A 17,233-nucleotide genomic window follows, 5' to 3' on the forward strand; every position below is an offset into this window, starting at 1 on the left:
ATTCTCAAGGCAAAGTGAGTAAATTAATGCGAAGATTTGATTTCTATACTCTACAGTCTCTACAAATTAGCAAGGTCCACAAGTTCTTCAAGTGAATTATATGCTAATTTGTAGAGACTGAAAATCTTCGCATTAATTTATGTCAAATCATTTAACTTGGACTGTAGAAAACAAGAAAGTTGGCAAACTAACTTACAATCATAGCAATCCAAACGTAACAGAGACAAATGATCCGTTGTTCTGACTGGGCAAATTAAAGAGCAATATCATTTTCTTTAGAGAAGAAATGTCATATTTGAATGTTACCTTCTTTTTACAAAGGAAAAATAAATAAGAAAACCAAAAGTACAAAATGTCACTTTCACAACAAATAGGTAAATATGATTTATATTTTTTCTCTCTAGCCGTTCACACATTCATTCATTTACAAATGCGGTCTACCCCAATTTACATCAACTTCTCGAAGTTATGATTTAGCTAGCCAATATCAATAACCTATTTTGAAATGGCAAAAAACTGTCATTGTTTTTCAAGCCTTGCGTCCTTGATACATTTCTCATAAGGTCAGGACACCATACTTACATTTATTTTATCTTTTTTTTGTAAACATTGTCCCTAATCTTACTTATATATTTGTAGCGTTCGTAGAAAGTAACCGATGTATTGCCTTTAATTAACACCAACAACAACAGTCTTTATTACTTAATTACTAGCAATAAAGTAACGTATTATGTGTTTTGCATTATAATGTATTGTTGTTTAGTAATCCATCTGTTCATTCATTAATTCTTTCATTGATTCATTCGTTCGTTCGTTCATTCATTCGCTGCTTCAAAAGTTTGTTTAAAGATTACTTTTTTATTTTCTTTTTGTCCTTTATCTCGTTATCCATGTCTAAAGTTATTTTTCATGTAGCGCAGCAGCTATGAGAAACCATGCACTTTGCTTTCAGTGACAGATAAAAAATTGACCCAAAACTGTCGACTCAGAACTTTGAAAAGTTTGCGAATCAAATAACGTATCAAAAAAACAGTACTAAACAGTGGTATTTGCATTGTGTCGGGACATTAAACAAAAAATATTCAGCCATGATGTATAACGAACCTTGAAAAGATATCTGATGATGGATAAGAGTAAATGGTTATTACAAAGCAAGACATTCAATTATATGATATTGGAATGCAGCAGTGATTGACAAGAAACAGTTCCTAGCTCTACAGACTCTTAACTCACAGCTTCTGAAATTAAAACAAAAAGAGAAATATTTACTGATCTGAGGTCATGCTCTATGGCCGGGCATAACTGTCAACTGTTTTCCATGCAAACACCAAATGATGTCTGTAACGCCTCAATTCTTTGTAATTTTCCTTTTCCTTTGCCGTCTGAGTGGATTTACTGTGGGTCCTGTGGGCGCAAAATAAAGCTGCACACGCTGGCAGTGGACGCCCACGGTACCTTTGGGTCCTCTGATTTGACGCACAGCTCCTTGCTCCGCAGCTGATGATTACCAGACTAATAACTATCGTTTTCCACCGTTAAATGCTCTAATAACCTTTTGATAAAACCACTTGATCAGAGTAACCAACTATTGTAAACAAATACTCAAGCTGAATATCCAGGCACTTTTCAACAGCTTAGGAGATTAACAAATGTCTTTTGCGGAAACCGACTATGCTGAGAAAACGTGCTGACATCCCACTCGCTCCACGTATTCTAGAAAACTGCTTGGAAGAAAAAAAAACAATGAATGTTATGAATTTATGTTGACTTCAGGAAATTCGGATAATGGGGATAATCTATATAATAAAACAGAGTACTAGGAGGTTAAGAATAATCTTAGTGTCGAGCCAAGGCGAACGGCACGCGACGTGAAATTGCTCTATTAAAAATATATATTTGACTCACACAACGGACTCGGGAATCGAGTAAATTGGGTAATTCACATTTGACCAGATGTTTCTTTTATTTTTTGGGCAAGCTAGAATTGCTGTATTTGCTTCAGGTTAATACATTTTTTTTGTCCGCGAATATTGACTCACTTAGCGCTAAGCATGTATGTTAAAACTTTAATTTTCTTATTGGTCGTTTTAATACGAGAGAGGAAAGTTATTTTTGATGTGTCTTGGCGTTGTAACCTGCCCTCACGATATTTCAGGCTTGTTTGCCACGTCTGTATATTACTACTTCTTGAAATTAACCCTTTGCAGGGAAAGGTCGGTGCAGTAAGCTGGAAATATTTCAACAGTTCTGTGTGGTAGATGATTTCCAGAAACTTCCTTCTGCTCATTATAAACGAAAGCGTGCTTTTTAAATGGAAACAATTGCGAAACGTGGCGTGGGCCTTGCGCCCGGCGGGGGGGGGGGGGGGGGGATGTACTCCCTTATATCGGCGATATTACAATATTTACAAGACATTTTATTAATTCTCCCAAATGAGTTTTTCAGAATTAATTTACATCGAGGAAAATGGGAATGGAATAAATTCAAAATGACTAATTACATTCATATTAAAAATACGCGATGGATGACTTATAAAACATTAATGTAAATAAAACCATTCATATGGTATGTGCCGCCCCAACGATATGGCTTTTTAACGATTTTGATCTGAAAAGGGGTGGAGATTTCGATTTAACTATTTTGGTCTGTAATAGGTTATATTTTTTACTCTGGTTGGCACTGAGTATTTTGTTTACAAGGAACTATTTTTTCCGCATCAACATGGGTAAATTTGTAGACCTTCTCAAATGTTTAGGCAAATGGAAGCCAATTCTGGTTAGCTGCGGTCATGCATGTATTAGAGCCGTGTACTAATCCTAGAGGTCTGAAATGGAGTATCGATTTTTCGCTCGGGTCTGAGATAGATTATGGAAAATCACAAATTTTGGACTGAAATAGGGTACTAGGGACAGGTTTCAAGGTTTGGGCCCTACACCCCCACCAAAAACTTTGGGGAGTGCGCCCCTCCTTCGGGAGGCTTGTGAAACGTTTGAATTAGTTAATCCAATCAATACAGGAACACTTCAATAACTCTTCAGTAAATGATAAACCAAAAAGCAATCGTCACATTGACTGATTTTTACCAGCGGCTTTACACGACATCGAACTAATTCACATTGAAACTCTCTTTATTGCCAAGACTTCGAAGTTTAAATTTGGAAAACAAAATGAATTCACACAAAACGTCAAACTCATTATAACATTTTCAGGGAACTGTTCTGACTGATTGAAGTACAAGGCTCTTGTACTTCAGTAACTTTTTGGAAGCTGGATTACACGGTTGCCGTTAAATGATAAGGATTGCAAAGAATTTTGCTCCACGAGATATTTTTAGCTCAATGATCGCCTTTCTATGTATTTGGCATAGCATGCAGTGCTTAAAGCCAGTCAAAAATTTCATGATCTAATTAACATTTTGCCAAAAGTGACAAAACCCTTATCCTTTCCTTGATATAAAGTTTCAAACGTTTACCGCTCTTTTGTCCTTGAAGTGGAGCGTCCTGCGGTCATTTAAATATTACCTTAATTGGCTGTCAAAGCGATTAATAGAGTCCGGATGCAAGCATCATAACATTTAGCAGCTAGGCCTGTCATGAGGACGTCTCAATTCACTTTCCTTCTGCAGATCACAGCTTCATGGCATCGTTTACTATAAGCGCAATCTTGGGAAACTCGGCTCCAAAACAAGACAACACAACACCTTCTGGTAAACACAGTGTGCCTGATGAGTCACAAGCAGACACTTTGGAGACAGGTTCGTGGCACGCCATCCATTTCTGGCAAAGGAAACGATTGTATTGTTTGTTTGTTGTTTTATCTTAACGCCATCAAAATGGTGTTTTAGAAGTCTTCCAAAGTCATTTTAACATTGTTAATCGAATTTCTTTTTTTTTTTCCTGTAAACGTAGAAAAAGTGGAGTTCGTTCATGGAAAAGTAGACAGAAGTGGCTGCTCAACAAGCCGTGATGATATTCACTTCAACAAGACTCGCAGGAGGCGAACCGCTTTCACAAGCACTCAGTTACAGTCTCTGGAAGAAATGTTTCATGATAAGAAATATTTAACAATCACTGAAAGAAACAACTTGGCCAAGAGCCTTCGCCTTTCTGACACTCAAATTAAAACATGGTTTCAGAACCGGCGGACAAAATGGAAAAAACAAACGGCGCCCGACTTTGAAGCGAACTTGCGGTTGGAGGAAATGAGCGCTGTGTTTAGTCACATCCAGACGGGTGTTCCTTGCTGCGGACGAGAACTAACAACTCATCTTCACCCTGTTTTACAGATACAAAACTATAAAATGGTACGGAGCTTGTATCCTTCGTCAAACCTCCAAGTTGTTTACGCAAACTTACAACCATTTTCGGCAACCTGTGGCTTCAGTGGTTGAATTCTATACTTTTGTCACTTCGGTGTCAATATTTGGAAAATCCTAAGGTAATGTCACACTAATGATAGCAGATGATACTGGGACTCGGAGATTGTTTCTTGGCAAACTATTCGTGAATTTGGGCATATTTGTCTAGACAGTTTGGGGCTTATTCAACAGATTCAAGCTGAATCGCGACAACGATTAGCGAACAATAAATACATATTTATTCATGCTACAAAGTAAAGAAAACTACGTATAATGGAAGTCAAACTTAATAAATACAGAAATCGGAATGTTGACTAGACTGCCTGGATAAACCCCGAGTATTAGGTTAATTTGGAATATTTACTTTATGGCAACACATGGATAGAGTTAGGATATATTCCGCCCAGGATAGCGTCACGAATTTTTAATGACAGACAAAAAAACCCCACCCAGGAAGATCAAAGAATGCTCAATTTGTTTATAACAGGATGCACGATTGTTGGAGCCAAATTCGCAAATTCGTGGTTTAATTAATTCTTTTTCCTTGAGTACCATTTTCTTGAATGAGCTTTGTGCCCACAACGTAAGATTAAAATTTAACTGACCATTGCAAAGAACTATTCTCACAATCGAGGATTTAAGCGGAATAGTTAAACTTTACGGATCCATTTCTAAGATTTTTCGCCATATTATTCATCAACAATATATAGATTTTACTGAATATTTACCATATTTAGCGTAAGCCTTACGAACTCAGTCTGAGCATGTTTTGGGACGCTTTGATAATTGGACCATGAAGCTTAACACTCGGGTAAGAATGTATGTAAACATGTTGACAACATTACAACCTCACTAACTAAAGATTGTATATTTCAAGAACAGTAACATACACTTGTAAAGAATGAATCTCACAAAAGTCACCACTGATTTCGTCATGAAACTTCAGTTTTGTTAGTTGTGTCGATCTATGTTTATCTATATCTTCTCGATTTACTACACACTCCGTCTTTATTGCTAGTTATTATACTATATATAGCTGATGAGCGATTGATGTAACCTAGCGCAATATTTTACTGAGAAAATCGATTTCATTCACTCTTACTTTTTCATCAACTACGACTCATACATAAATTGTCGTCATTGCAAATAGGAATACTTCCATGAATTAAACCTACCTAATACTTATTTATTGCATAAATAATAATAATAATAATAATAATAATAATAATAATATGTATTTAGTTTTTTTATTCTGTCAATGTAAATGAAGAAATAAATGAATTCAATGAATGGTTTGTAGTGTGCCTGGCTCGTGGAAGTAACGGCAATGTTGCATGAAGAATCCTGAACTCCAATCTGGATCTCTAGGCGAGGTAGCGTCTCCCCCTTTTTGTCATTGATAGCTTATATCTACAAATAGCGACAAAATACTCTTGATTTGAGTAAAATAATAATAAAAAACAAATTTGGCTGAACTCTTTTCACATTCCTAAGTGGGTCTGGTTGTTTTCTTTGCCGGGATGCTGTCGAATGTTGGTCTTTTGCCCGCCAGCGAGAGAACCAAGAGGTCGAGCCACTTTAAATTGGAAATTAGAAGGTGTAGCAGCGTCTGCTTAGACCGTCACGACGAGGATCAAATAGAAATGACAGTTGTCTCTGAGAACAACCGAGAATCATATACACCAGGAGAAAGGGATTGATAATTATTTCTTCTTGGTATATTCACGCAGTGATTACCTTTAACATTCATTCCTTTTACATTCGCAGTGGATTGTCTCCTATAAGATTTCAGTTCTGGCGTCCAATCTCATTTTTAGTGGTTTTATAAATTTTCCCAGTATAATTACAAAATAAATCAATGCAGTGGTGTAAATAAACTTCATTCTTGTCTCATATCATGCGCTTTTTTCACATTCATTGTTTCCTATTTTTGTCGTGATGGTTGCTGACCAGTGCAATAGTAGGATGCATTCACACTAGGAAATGTTTCGTGCAGCTTGTGCCGTAATTTTGGCGATACAAAATACCCTAGCATACCTTTCAGATCTAAGCATGGCGCAAAATGAGAGCGTCTCGCAGTAAATTTTGTTACGGCCAAAATGTAATCGATTCATTTTTGATTCAGTCAACCCTGGGAGCAACGCTACGGCAGTTTCTTCAGCATTGTGCCCTCTACATAATCGAGAACCGCGATTAGTCAGTTCCCTGGGAAGTTCTTTCACAACCGTCACCTTTATTGATTGAGCAATTCATTTGGCTAGGCCTCTTCCTGTTATCAAATTTTAGACTAATTCCTTGCTAATTCTTCAAGTATAAGTTGCTTTAATAGAAATTGTATCAAGGGCATGCTTTGATTTATCATTGTCAGGGGTAACAAATCGTAAGGGAGCACCCGGAGATCTGGGCCTGAGCATCCACGTCAGCACTTAAAAATTTGAAAGACTAAAAGGACCCCGCCAAACAGGTCTACTGTTGTAGGTCTGTAGACCGGCTGTCTACCTAGGATTGCTTCCTATCTCATACCAAAAACTGTGTAGAAATAACCCAAGTACAATGGTAACCCTGTCTTTCCTTCCGTTTCCCTTGTTCCTTTGTTGTCGCATCTATTCTACTCGCAACGTGTCCTTTGGCATCAGTCGGTGGAAAAACGGAAAATTCCGGAGGTCGTTAATTCAAATCCCACCGAGGTCAAATATGTTTTCTTTACCTCATGTGGTATTATTTTCTTGCCAAGCTAACACTGAGAAAGAATGTTCAAGCTTTGTATATCGATTTACTGGTGGCCAGTTTCTAAACCACTTTTTATCGTTGATTTAGGTGTAAACGATGCACGATTACTATTACATTTTACAAGGTTTGAGAACACCATTCACTAATCAAATTGACGCATTTTGAAAGTTACTTTTGAAAATTAAGAAAATGTCTGCCAGTAGACATTATGAATTTAAGCACCAAATCAGCTCAAAGGGGCGCGTCGTAAAGCTAAGGATGAAAATTAAGAATAAGAGATCAAATAATACCTGTTTGGTGCCATTTACTAACATATCAAGTTTTGACTCAAGAAGAAATTGAAGAAGTTGAGCAAACTGCGAAATCTGCACCCGCGTTATTTTTGCTATTTGCCCCCTTTTACTTTCTTTCACTTTTCATTCTCCAATATCAATTATTAGTTGTCTTAAAGTTCGTTTTTTTTTACAGTTTTGCACCAGCAAATTAAGAAACGCTCGGACCTTACCTTGTCCAGTCTTAGTCAATTATCAATGCTAAATCGTATTAAGAACCTTAAAGTTTGTGAAACTTGGCGAGAAATCCGTGACTTTTCAGTCATTCAGTAGTAAAGAACGCGAACTTTGTCACTTAGAGATAACAACCAGATTCCCGTTATATTATGAAAAGTCTTTTAATCTTCTGAAAAAGTTTGAGACCCCACGTATTTAAACAGTTTATTCAATTATTTTTAATCATTCTGTGTTTTCATTTTAGCGAATAAATAAAATTGTCATTTTGAGTGCCTGTTAAAACCTAAGTCACATGACAGCTAATTTATCTAAATAGAGCAAACATACGCAACTGAATAAAATCAACTGAAATCTTCAGGAACACGATCGATTTGAACGTGTGCCACTCGATGCACACCGTGTACGACAATAGCCATATGTTCTGTCACAAATTTCCATTTTGCTCTGAATTTTTTTTTTTTTTTTTTTTTTTTTTTGGCAATTCGAACATACTTCTATGGATGTCTCACTCATCAGTTCAACAACGATTTCCTTTACAATTAACTGAAATTCTTTGAATATGTAAGTAAGATGTTTACACTTAATAACCTAAAATCGACTTAGAGCAAACCAGCGGCCCTATATCTGACATGCATTCATACAACTCTTAGTTAAACAACAGCACACCAGATTATATTCATATAACCACCAACATCGGCCGTTAAAGTGACACTTAAGGTCTACCGTTGGCATACCTACGGATATGGGCTGTAAATAATCTTGTCAGGTAAACGACGTAAAAGCCATTTCTAGCCATTTATATCGCGTTTAATGCGACAAAGTGGAGACTTACGACTCTAAAGACCTTTGTCGTCTCTGAGCAGGCCTTCCCTTCCACAGATCTTTCAAACCAGCTCTGTACTTTGCACTTTGAAATATGCAGACAACTGGATTTACACAACAGCTAGTGTAAACAAGAAAATATGACAATTTGTACGGTATGCTTTTGGTTGAGATATTGATTGCTGAGACGATTATGAAAGGAAGAAAGCATACAAAGAACAGAACTGTAACTGTTATTAAAATTGTTATGATCTTTTGTTTGTCCTTAATATCCTGCTCTGAGCTGCTGCAGTTAGGTGGGAGTATGTTCTCGAAATAAAGAGCTTTCACAATTTGAAAATAGCAGAAAGTCATTATAGAAAGTGAAATACCAACTATTGTTGCTAAAAGTGCCCAATATACCCGAGACGCATTGCTTTTCCAATCCATGTGACAAGCCTGGACCTCATCCACATAATTTTGTTCAATAAACAACGGCAAAACAAAGGCGATGGCAAATCCCCAAATAAGGCAAATGGCAATGATAACACGCTGCTTTTCTAGTTTCAAATGCAAATGCACGGGTTGAAGAAGAGCGTTGTACCTTTCAGCTGAAATAAGCGTGAGTGTCAAACCTGAAACCAGCAAAGAGATCCCGGCAATATGATGCATGGTTACAAACTTGCAGAGAAAGCTACCAAGGCTTCCACTTGGGTGTTCAAAGAAACGGAGAACCATACCCGGCACCCAAAACACCAGAGAAATAATATCGGAGACAGCAACGTTTGTCAGCAGAAAGTTAGTAGTTGTGTACATGGAACGATGTTTCCTTACCACGATGATGAATAGAGCATTTCCCAAGACCCCAGCCATAACAATAAGAATGTAAAAAGGCAGAAGAACAATGTCCACTGTAGATTTCATATTTCAAGTTTTACCGTGCTGATGATGTCGACTGATGGGACTTTTGTTCTTGTTTGGTTTCCCAACCACAAGTAGAATTATCAGTCAATAAGACTCGCTTCACAATAAAAGCGGGGAACATAAATTCAAGTTCCTTTCAGCACGGTGCTGACGACTAACTCATTCTCTAGAATGATTATGTAAAAACACAAGCTCAATTTGTAGCATCTTTTTCGAGTCATTTACATGACAAAGCACAAACTGATTTTTTGGGAACTTTTTCAATTTCTCCAAACGACTGAAAAGCAAGACAATAAACTGTTATTAAAAGGTGCGAGTGCTAATAGCTACGCTCAACATTTCAAGCCATTCCGGTTTTAACTGATGAGTTGATAACTTGACACAATCTGTTGATGCGGCGACGGGCAGATGGCTTGTGTGATTTTCTTTCCATAATCTGGTCATATGAAGAAACCCATACATTGAATGACTCAATATTAACTCAGGCCGCAGCATTCAAAAAACTCGATCTGCGAACAGTATCAATATATAATAATTTAGCAACCAAATAGAATAACTATTTTTGATGCAGAAGATGCCGAAAAAAAAACTGTAACACAGCAGGGATTTTATTTACTGATTCATTTTCTCCTCACTGCTTGTTTTTTTGTTCTCATTTTGATAAATTACTTATGACATGAAAATTAATTATGGCTGATTCATAAAAAAGCAGTGCAGGTGTAAGATCGTAATATGCAGATAAATTATGAAATAAAATGGAACTCTCATCATCTTAGCTTGAAGGTGTTTGATCTCGTTTCTTTCAGTGCTGTAATCAATTTTGAGCACAGTTAGGTAGCCTGTCGAGGTTCATTGTTGTTTCCTCTGGGATTAACATAATACAATCGCTATTTTTCATTTGACATTAATATTTTAAGAATCTAATGAATAGTAATGCCAGTAACTCTTGACAGATCCGGATGACTACAAGACTTGTCTTACTGCCGGGTAAAATACTTATCGTAATCTGACTTAGTACAGGAAGAGCGGGTGCCCTTAAGGAATCGTGCACTTTTCCTAGCCTACTGTGAAGACTCTTGACTGAAACCGACAGCTGAAGACGCAAAGTATTCCAGCATCGTGAAATGTCGATCAAAGATTCGGAAAATGCAAAGCTAATAAATAATAAATTTTGATGAGACAGCAAATAATAGCAATCTTTCCCCAACAAAAATGTGAACAGTTCTCCTTATGTCGAGAATGTATTCTCGCGTTAAAGACGGAGACAAGGAAACTGTGATGAGCTGCTGGAAGTACAAATAGCAAAAACACTAGCACCAGTATGAGAGTAATGTAAATCAAAGTTCAATTCCGAGTTAAATAAATCCTTCCATGCATTATTCGATGCAACCGAGGCCGAACCCAACATCCGGGTCCTGCTCTTTCCCATATATTTCTAGAATGGCGTCAAACTCGAACAGGAACCAATTGGATGAAGAAGCCGGATCAGTGACAATTTGAAGACTCTTTCTAGAAATCCCGATAGACACGCGGCTTCAAACGCCGGCCATCTTGGTATGTGGCTCCTGTTTAATTGCCGCGTAAAGACACCCCAGTAGTTCTCTGTAAAGCCGGATTTCGGGTCTGTCTAATGCCCATCGTTTCCCAGTGCGGGTCGAACGGCTTTAATTATCTAAATTACTGATCAGCAAAACCACTTACTTAAGAGCAGTAAACGTTTGTAAACAAATGCTCGAGATTAGACATATGACAAACTGCTTACAACAAGATTATAAAAGCGACTCATGCTCACCGACCTTGTATTAAGCAGGTGTCACTGGCTTATGACTGCCCGTACACCAGCGCCGCCGAGAAAAGATTTACATGAGCAGACAACATGGAGATCAGTAGCGTATATGGCAGCCTTGAACGGGGTAGCGCCTGATCCAATAAAACTAAAGATCAGGAAGTTAGGATTACTGTTAGAATGGATTACTTTGTCAGAAAGATAATACTGTTTCTGTCGCAGCTTTATCAAAACTGCACGCGAAAGTAATTTTATTCGTTTTTCACTTTTGTTGGTTTCAGAAGTGCTGGTCAGCACACCTTGTTGGGAACAGAAAACTCCTCTCACTTCCTATCACGGATCTATTCATATAGAACCATATAAAGCCTTTTATATCCGTGCTAATTTATTTTACACGAGTATGTGTTATTGTTATTGTTTTGCATTGTATTAGTCTGTGGATTATATCAAGTCTCGGTTGCCCTTAATTAATGACATTTGATAACAGTGATGCTGATATTTCACATGCTTTCAAGGAAAAATAATAATGAAAAAATTGAAATATAACATCCAGTTGTAAGACAAAAAACCTGCTTGATTTTGCAATGACCACAAAAATGTCAAGCGCGGACTGCGTGTGCAAGTTAATTTGGATATTTAATCATTATAAGGACATCTGTAAATTAACTCTTCGTGGGGGAATTTTCACACTGTAAACTCAAATCATTCATCATCTAAAAGGTTTGAATTCTAATAAAACAGTTTGTGTCAAGTGGATGAACATGCCGTCTGTACAGGTTAAAAACTTCACCATCAAGTTACGTCTTATTTGAGTAGAAAATAAATGATCAAGGTAGTATTTCAAGAATTTTGTACTATTTGTTCTTAGCTTTGTCTGAAACATAACTAGCTACACTAGGACAGGAAATACGATAATTAGGCAATTGTCGGCTGTAATAAGCTTGACATTTCTTGAACTAATACCAAGTTTCAGGAGACTCCTAATAACTCTAAGTTTGGTCCTCACGCAAGCATTCCAATCTTACTTTTTTAAAACGAAAACGTTTTATCTAATACATATATTTCTGGAAAGGGGCAATGACAAAAGGATTCAAAAGAAAACAGTCGGGAGTCAGGTGATCAAAATAACCGGACACCGCCGTATTTCATAATCTCTTATTTGCCCAGTCAAATATTTGATGATATAATTAGGTATCCGTCAAATTGAACAGTTATATCTCTCTGTTTACAGTTAGCTCTAAACATTTACCGGCTCTTTGTTTCCTTAAGTGGAAACATGCGAAGGTTATCAGACAAACCTTAATTGGCTGTCAAAGAGATTAATGGTGTCCGGATGTTGGTATTACAATATTTAGCAGGTACGAATGGTTGTTGATTTTATTACTCTCCTGGGGAAGTTATTATCATTAACATTCTTCTCCTTCTGAACATCACAAGTCGATGGCTTCGTTTAGCATTGATGCAATATTGGGAAATTCTGAGCCAAAACATGAAGACTCGAGTCCCTTGCTTCAGTACGCGACAAGAGAGGACGAGTCAGGCCGGAAAGGTATGAATCTTCGTTTGCAAAGTCCTTATAATTCATAACGAATCTCAATGAAACAATTAACGTCAAATCTGGGAAATTGCTTCTTTGTTTTAGATAAGAAAGAAATCTGCGCATTGGAGAAAGAAGAGCGAGAGAAGTCAGTGACCGAATGTCTCAGCGAAGACGATGAAACAGGATCCTCGGGTCAAGAAAATCTCTACATCAACAAGATTCGAAGAAGACGGACTGCGTTCACCAGCAGCCAGTTAAAGTCTTTGGAGGAAAAGTTTCACGACAAGAAATATTTAACAATTACGGAAAGAAACAGTTTGGCAAAGGGCCTTAATCTCACGGACACTCAAGTGAAAACATGGTTTCAGAATCGGCGAACAAAGTGGAAAAAACAAATGGCGCCGGACTTTGAAGCAAGCTTACGGTGGGAAGAAATGAACACTATGTTTGGTCACTTCCAGACTGGTTTTCCTTGCTGTGCCGGCGAGATTAGCACTCAACTGCATCCATTGCCACACTTTTATAATGTTGTACCCAGTTTTCGTCCTTCATCAAACCTTCAAGTTGTTTATTCGAACATGTCCTTGCATCCGCTCTCGTCGAAGTACGGTTTCAGTGGTTAATATACTACTTATTTACCTGTAATTATTGCTTCAGTGGGTAAAAGTCATAGCTCTGGCAACGACTTATTGATAAAATTATGCTGACGTTTACCTACTAATAAGTAAATAAGTTCGAGTACAATTTGTAGGAAAGAATTTCGTGCTGATTAGTTAGGCGTGCGAGTTTACATGATCAACGCTCTTTCGTACATTCCAGCACTTGAAAGATCTTTAAATTTGCTGAGTAATATGTGAAGTATAAACAAACTGGACTTGCCAAAACTTCAAATTGGATTTGGCAAAAACGTGACGCTCTAACTTGTGAAATAACTTCCCACTCACCAGCAAAAAGGATGCGGGACATCAAGCTGTTGATAGAGTGACCACATTCGTGAGATCAACGCCTTTTGGTGGGTTTGGGCGGAAATCATCAGTTTTAAGCCATATTTCGAATATGAACCATAACTAGACTTAGCTTTGTAGATACACGTGGTATGTTTACCTACTATGAGGACAAAGTGTTACATCACCGAATTTAGCCAGGTACAGATTGTAGAAAACAAGACAGAGCGCTCTAAAGCAATGTGTTGTGCTCCAGTGATTTATTGAATTTCTAAGACGTTCTCAGTTTAAAGTAAAATTGTCTGTGTGTCTTTGTTTCATGATGTTTTTCCTTATCCCTTTTATTAGTCTGTCATATTCTTAATTAATTTTACTATAAATAAAACTGTATCAGCAAAAAACATTGCCAGGTCTGTTTGTTGGGAAAAGAGACATTGAAAAGAATAATCACTTTTTTATTTGGCATCAACAAAGAAATTAGAGTCTAGTTCATACGATCCATGTAATAATATACTTTACTAAATAATAAAATTGCCTTTATTCTCAGTTTGTGTTCAAGTTGGTATTCAATTCATCTTAACGGTCACAATCTCATTCAATCTCCTTTACAGTGCTTCAATTAGCACCGTGAATCAAGATAAAGAGCTCGAGTAATAAGTATTGTTTAACACTCGCTGGTGCATTTACACTATAACGGATAATAAAAGTGATTTATTAAGGTAAAGGTAAGGTAAAGTCGGCGTACGAGCCAAGTGGCCCATCAGGCCGGAGCTTATCCCGGTTTCTATTATTTATTAAAACAACGGAGAAACGAAAGGAGAAATGCAGATTGATTTCTGATGTAGCATTAACTTGAGAAACCCTGTGGGAAAAATTAACTTTGGTAAATGGCTGACAACAAAGGAACCGGAGCCATGGCCTGAACAGAAAGCTTTGGAATGCAGTCTTGAAGAAAAGGAATGAATCGATAGATTCTTTTTAACTGAATACGCACCATCGGAAACTTTGAAAGCTGTACAGCGATGAAAACCACCAACATGTTAGTTATATTTTGTTAGCCGCTAGATAGAAAAGAAAGATAGATCTATAAAACTATGACACTAGTGAATCTACATTAAGAATCTAAAATCAAGTAACCACAACTGGATGGATATATGATCTTATATCACCAGGCCATTATATAGTGCATATCCCTCCTTCAAACACGCTTTAACAATATTTGTACTTATTATATGGAGAAGAGTGTTTTACTGGGAACTAAACCACTCGTAGATTCCATACGCCACTTCATCCGGGACCCGAGTGGCGTATTTTCCGTATGTCACCTTTGTGAGTGTCGTATCGTTCAATGAAGTCACGATTCCCGCCTTTTGCTTTTGTTGAATTGGTTTCTCCATATAATAAAAGGAACATTACACGTTGGCTCGAAGATATGAATTTTATGTTCTCGTGGCAAGAACAATATCTCACGAGTGAGCTTCGCTCACTCGTGAGATATTGTTCTTGCCACTCGAACATAAAATTCATATCTTCGAGCCACCGTGTAATATCCTCCATATAATGTACACCGTTGGGGCTTAATATTTTTCGACAAACTACTGCCTGCTTTGAACAAAGTTTACTTTTGTCGGAGCTGGAATTAATTGATGAATATTACAGCTTTGCATAAGTGAAACTAAAAACATGGTCCAAAACAAAATAGAGATGAAGTGAAGCACCAGACAAACGGTCTGCCCTCAAAAGTCACTTCAAGAATAGGAAGATGCTCAGTTGCTATATGTTACCTCGCTAGAGGGGAATGAATTACAGGAAGAGTACAAATAAAGCTATTTTACGTACGGCCCACAACAAAACGAGCGAAATACTGTGTTCATCAGTTATAGTGATACATCATCACATTTGAATACCTGGGAATCAAATACGACGATGAAGTCTTATCTCATCTCATTGTTATATATAGACGAACTTTGTATCTTTTCTCATCTTTTTGTTATACACAGATTTTAAATCGTAGATTTTAAATTACGTAGATTTTGGATTGTATCTATCTTGCTTTCTTTAAGGATTTGATTGCAAAAACTCACGTCTACTGAGTGTGATATTTTGCAATAACAAATAAAGAATTCGTTCATTTATTCATTCAAGTACGCTGGCAAGTATGAGAAGTACCTTGGTTGGGGTCCATTTTCATCAAGTTCCTTTTTCTTTTCATTTGTGTAAGTCTCTGGGTCTATAAGAGAATAGAAGACAACAAACTCCTGCAAAACAACTTTCGATTTATGTCAGCAACCAGATGTATAGGTATTGCTGACACTTTTCTAAGCTTGGGTGAAAATATAAGATAACAGCGAAGTCATTAATCGCTAAATTGCGCCTACCATACATGATCCAACTGAACGAATCTTGAGTTCCACAGCATGGCCGTTAGGGAAGGTATGGATCTCGACATTATTTTCGGTAAACAGTTTGTCTCAACTGAAAACATTTTTATTTCCGGAATAAAGACCGAGTTCTGTTATGATGTGGATTGTTAGCCTCGTTGTGTAACGCAAAACGCTTTCACAGACTGTCCAGACAAGTCAAAAGCTAGCCAGAACCCAAACGTTTTGTTTTATTAAGTGCAAGAGACCTCTGGCTAAGAGTCACTTTAGCTCCAGACAAAACATGTGACGCTATGAGGGCAACCTACAACTTCTGCGCGTTTGGAATAACCCATGTTTAAAGGTGAAAACTAGTATTTCATAAACAGTACACTGCTTTGTACAACCATCCAACTAATGTCGACTTTTCTTTACTGTTGTCAGTTGTTTAATCCCAGTCAAGCAGTTACCGCAATTTGCGAGAGAAAAATTTCCAACTGAAGGATTCTGGTCGTTGAAGTGTAATGACGTCACAGTGTAAACAGCTGTGCTCACGACTGTACGCAACTATCTTCGTTGGGCGCCCAGTAAATGGAGGAAATTAATTAAGAGGATCACTTTATTGCAATTAAATTAACATACCAGGTATATAAGGTTTACGTTTTCGAACAGACAAACAAAACAAATCATCTCTTATGAGGATAAGGGTGACTGTGTTCCAGCTGTGACTACTGCTAAAGATAGAACATAACTACAGTCAGTTGTTATGACAGGTTCAATTTCAAGTGAAAATTGGCGAACAATAGCGGAAATAAGTAGTAAAAAAATGTTGCTAAACAAGAAAAACACTGTAGTTCGAGAAAACCAGGGTAGTACACTCTGCACTGCCCAACTAGAGCCAGACTGACTTAGAAGCTGTTGTAGATAACTGACAGCTGCAGGGATATTTCAGTTTTGTAAAGGAAAAAGATCGACTTGATTCAGTGATGAAAATTCTGAGAGTTGGAGAGGCGGCTGTCCGCACAGACCTGCATGCATTTGACTAGAGTTAAAAAGCATAACCTACAAACCGATACAGGATCGTTCTACAATGCAATATACGATGTGGTACGAGCTGAATAATTACAACAAGAATTCTTTCCTTAAAACTTAAACTATTAATTATCTGTATCCTTAAGTGATCATGTCATCTTGAGTAATCCTTTAATCAAAGACAGGAATTCAAATGAACAGAATTATTTCAAATCGTGCCAATTGACGATAGATGTGAGAAAATTATTTG

At 37.3% G+C, this 17,233-nt stretch overlaps 3 protein-coding genes and 2 long non-coding RNA genes across 6 annotated transcripts; 2 read left to right on the top strand and 3 right to left on the bottom strand.

Moving 5' to 3' along the window:
• Positions 1–371: 371 nt before the first annotated feature.
• Positions 372–11,856, bottom strand: LOC149101565 (uncharacterized). Its single transcript, XR_016202836.1, has 2 exons — positions 11,118–11,856; positions 372–1,721 (listed from the first exon to the last, which is right to left on the bottom strand). It is a non-coding gene; the product is annotated as an uncharacterized LOC149101565 (long non-coding RNA).
• On the top strand, positions 3,580–4,621 carry LOC110057802 (uncharacterized). Its single transcript, XM_020764397.2, has 2 exons — positions 3,580–3,754; positions 3,909–4,621. Exons 1-2 carry the CDS (start codon positions 3,637–3,639, stop codon positions 4,388–4,390), a joined length of 600 nt encoding a protein of 199 aa, XP_020620056.1. The 5' UTR covers positions 3,580–3,636; the 3' UTR covers positions 4,391–4,621.
• LOC110057801 (RYamide receptor-like) lies at positions 8,078–11,128 on the bottom strand. Its single transcript, XM_020764396.2, has one exon. The coding sequence runs from the start codon at positions 9,319–9,321 to the stop codon at positions 8,425–8,427; it is 897 nt and encodes a 298-aa protein (XP_020620055.1). The 5' UTR covers positions 9,322–11,128; the 3' UTR covers positions 8,078–8,424.
• Positions 11,857–12,293: 437 nt separating the features above from the next.
• LOC110057804 (homeobox protein HMX2-like) lies at positions 12,294–14,137 on the top strand. 2 transcript variants are annotated; one of them, XM_020764401.2, is made up of 3 exons: positions 12,294–12,465; positions 12,545–12,656; positions 12,750–14,137. In XM_020764401.2, exons 2-3 carry the CDS (start codon positions 12,548–12,550, stop codon positions 13,268–13,270), a joined length of 630 nt encoding a protein of 209 aa, XP_020620060.1. In that variant the 5' UTR covers positions 12,294–12,465; positions 12,545–12,547; the 3' UTR covers positions 13,271–14,137. The 2 variants fall into 2 exon arrangements, with proteins under 2 accessions (XP_020620060.1, XP_020620059.1); XM_020764400.2 differs by lacking the exon at positions 12,294–12,465 and having other exon boundaries at positions 12,472–12,656.
• LOC149101566 (uncharacterized) lies at positions 13,835–16,414 on the bottom strand. The gene is made up of 2 exons (XR_016202837.1): positions 15,970–16,414; positions 13,835–15,821 (listed from the first exon to the last, which is right to left on the bottom strand). It is a non-coding gene; the product is annotated as an uncharacterized LOC149101566 (long non-coding RNA).
• Between the last annotated feature and the right edge of the window lie 819 nt (positions 16,415–17,233).

The sequence above is a fragment of the Orbicella faveolata genome, unplaced genomic scaffold (assembly GCF_042242905.1).
Source record: "Orbicella faveolata isolate gen_17 unplaced genomic scaffold, um_ofav_v1 contig_37, whole genome shotgun sequence".
NCBI classification, from domain to species: Eukaryota; Metazoa; Cnidaria; class Anthozoa; order Scleractinia; family Merulinidae; genus Orbicella; species Orbicella faveolata.

Excerpts from the sequence above, each read along its gene's own strand:
- LOC110057804 (XM_020764401.2), top strand. The coding sequence starts at position 12,548 with ATGGCTTCGTTTAGCATTGATGCAATATTGGGAAATTCTGAGCCAAAA. Across the intron at positions 12,657-12,749 it reads GGACGAGTCAGGCCGGAAAG|ATAAGAAAGAAATCTGCGCA; the intron begins GTATGAATCTTC and ends TCTTTGTTTTAG.
- LOC110057802 (XM_020764397.2), top strand. The coding sequence starts at position 3,637 with ATGGCATCGTTTACTATAAGCGCAATCTTGGGAAACTCGGCTCCAAAA. Across the intron at positions 3,755-3,908 it reads AGCAGACACTTTGGAGACAG|AAAAAGTGGAGTTCGTTCAT; the intron begins GTTCGTGGCACG and ends CTGTAAACGTAG.
- LOC110057801 (XM_020764396.2), bottom strand. The coding sequence starts at position 9,321 with ATGAAATCTACAGTGGACATTGTTCTTCTGCCTTTTTACATTCTTATT.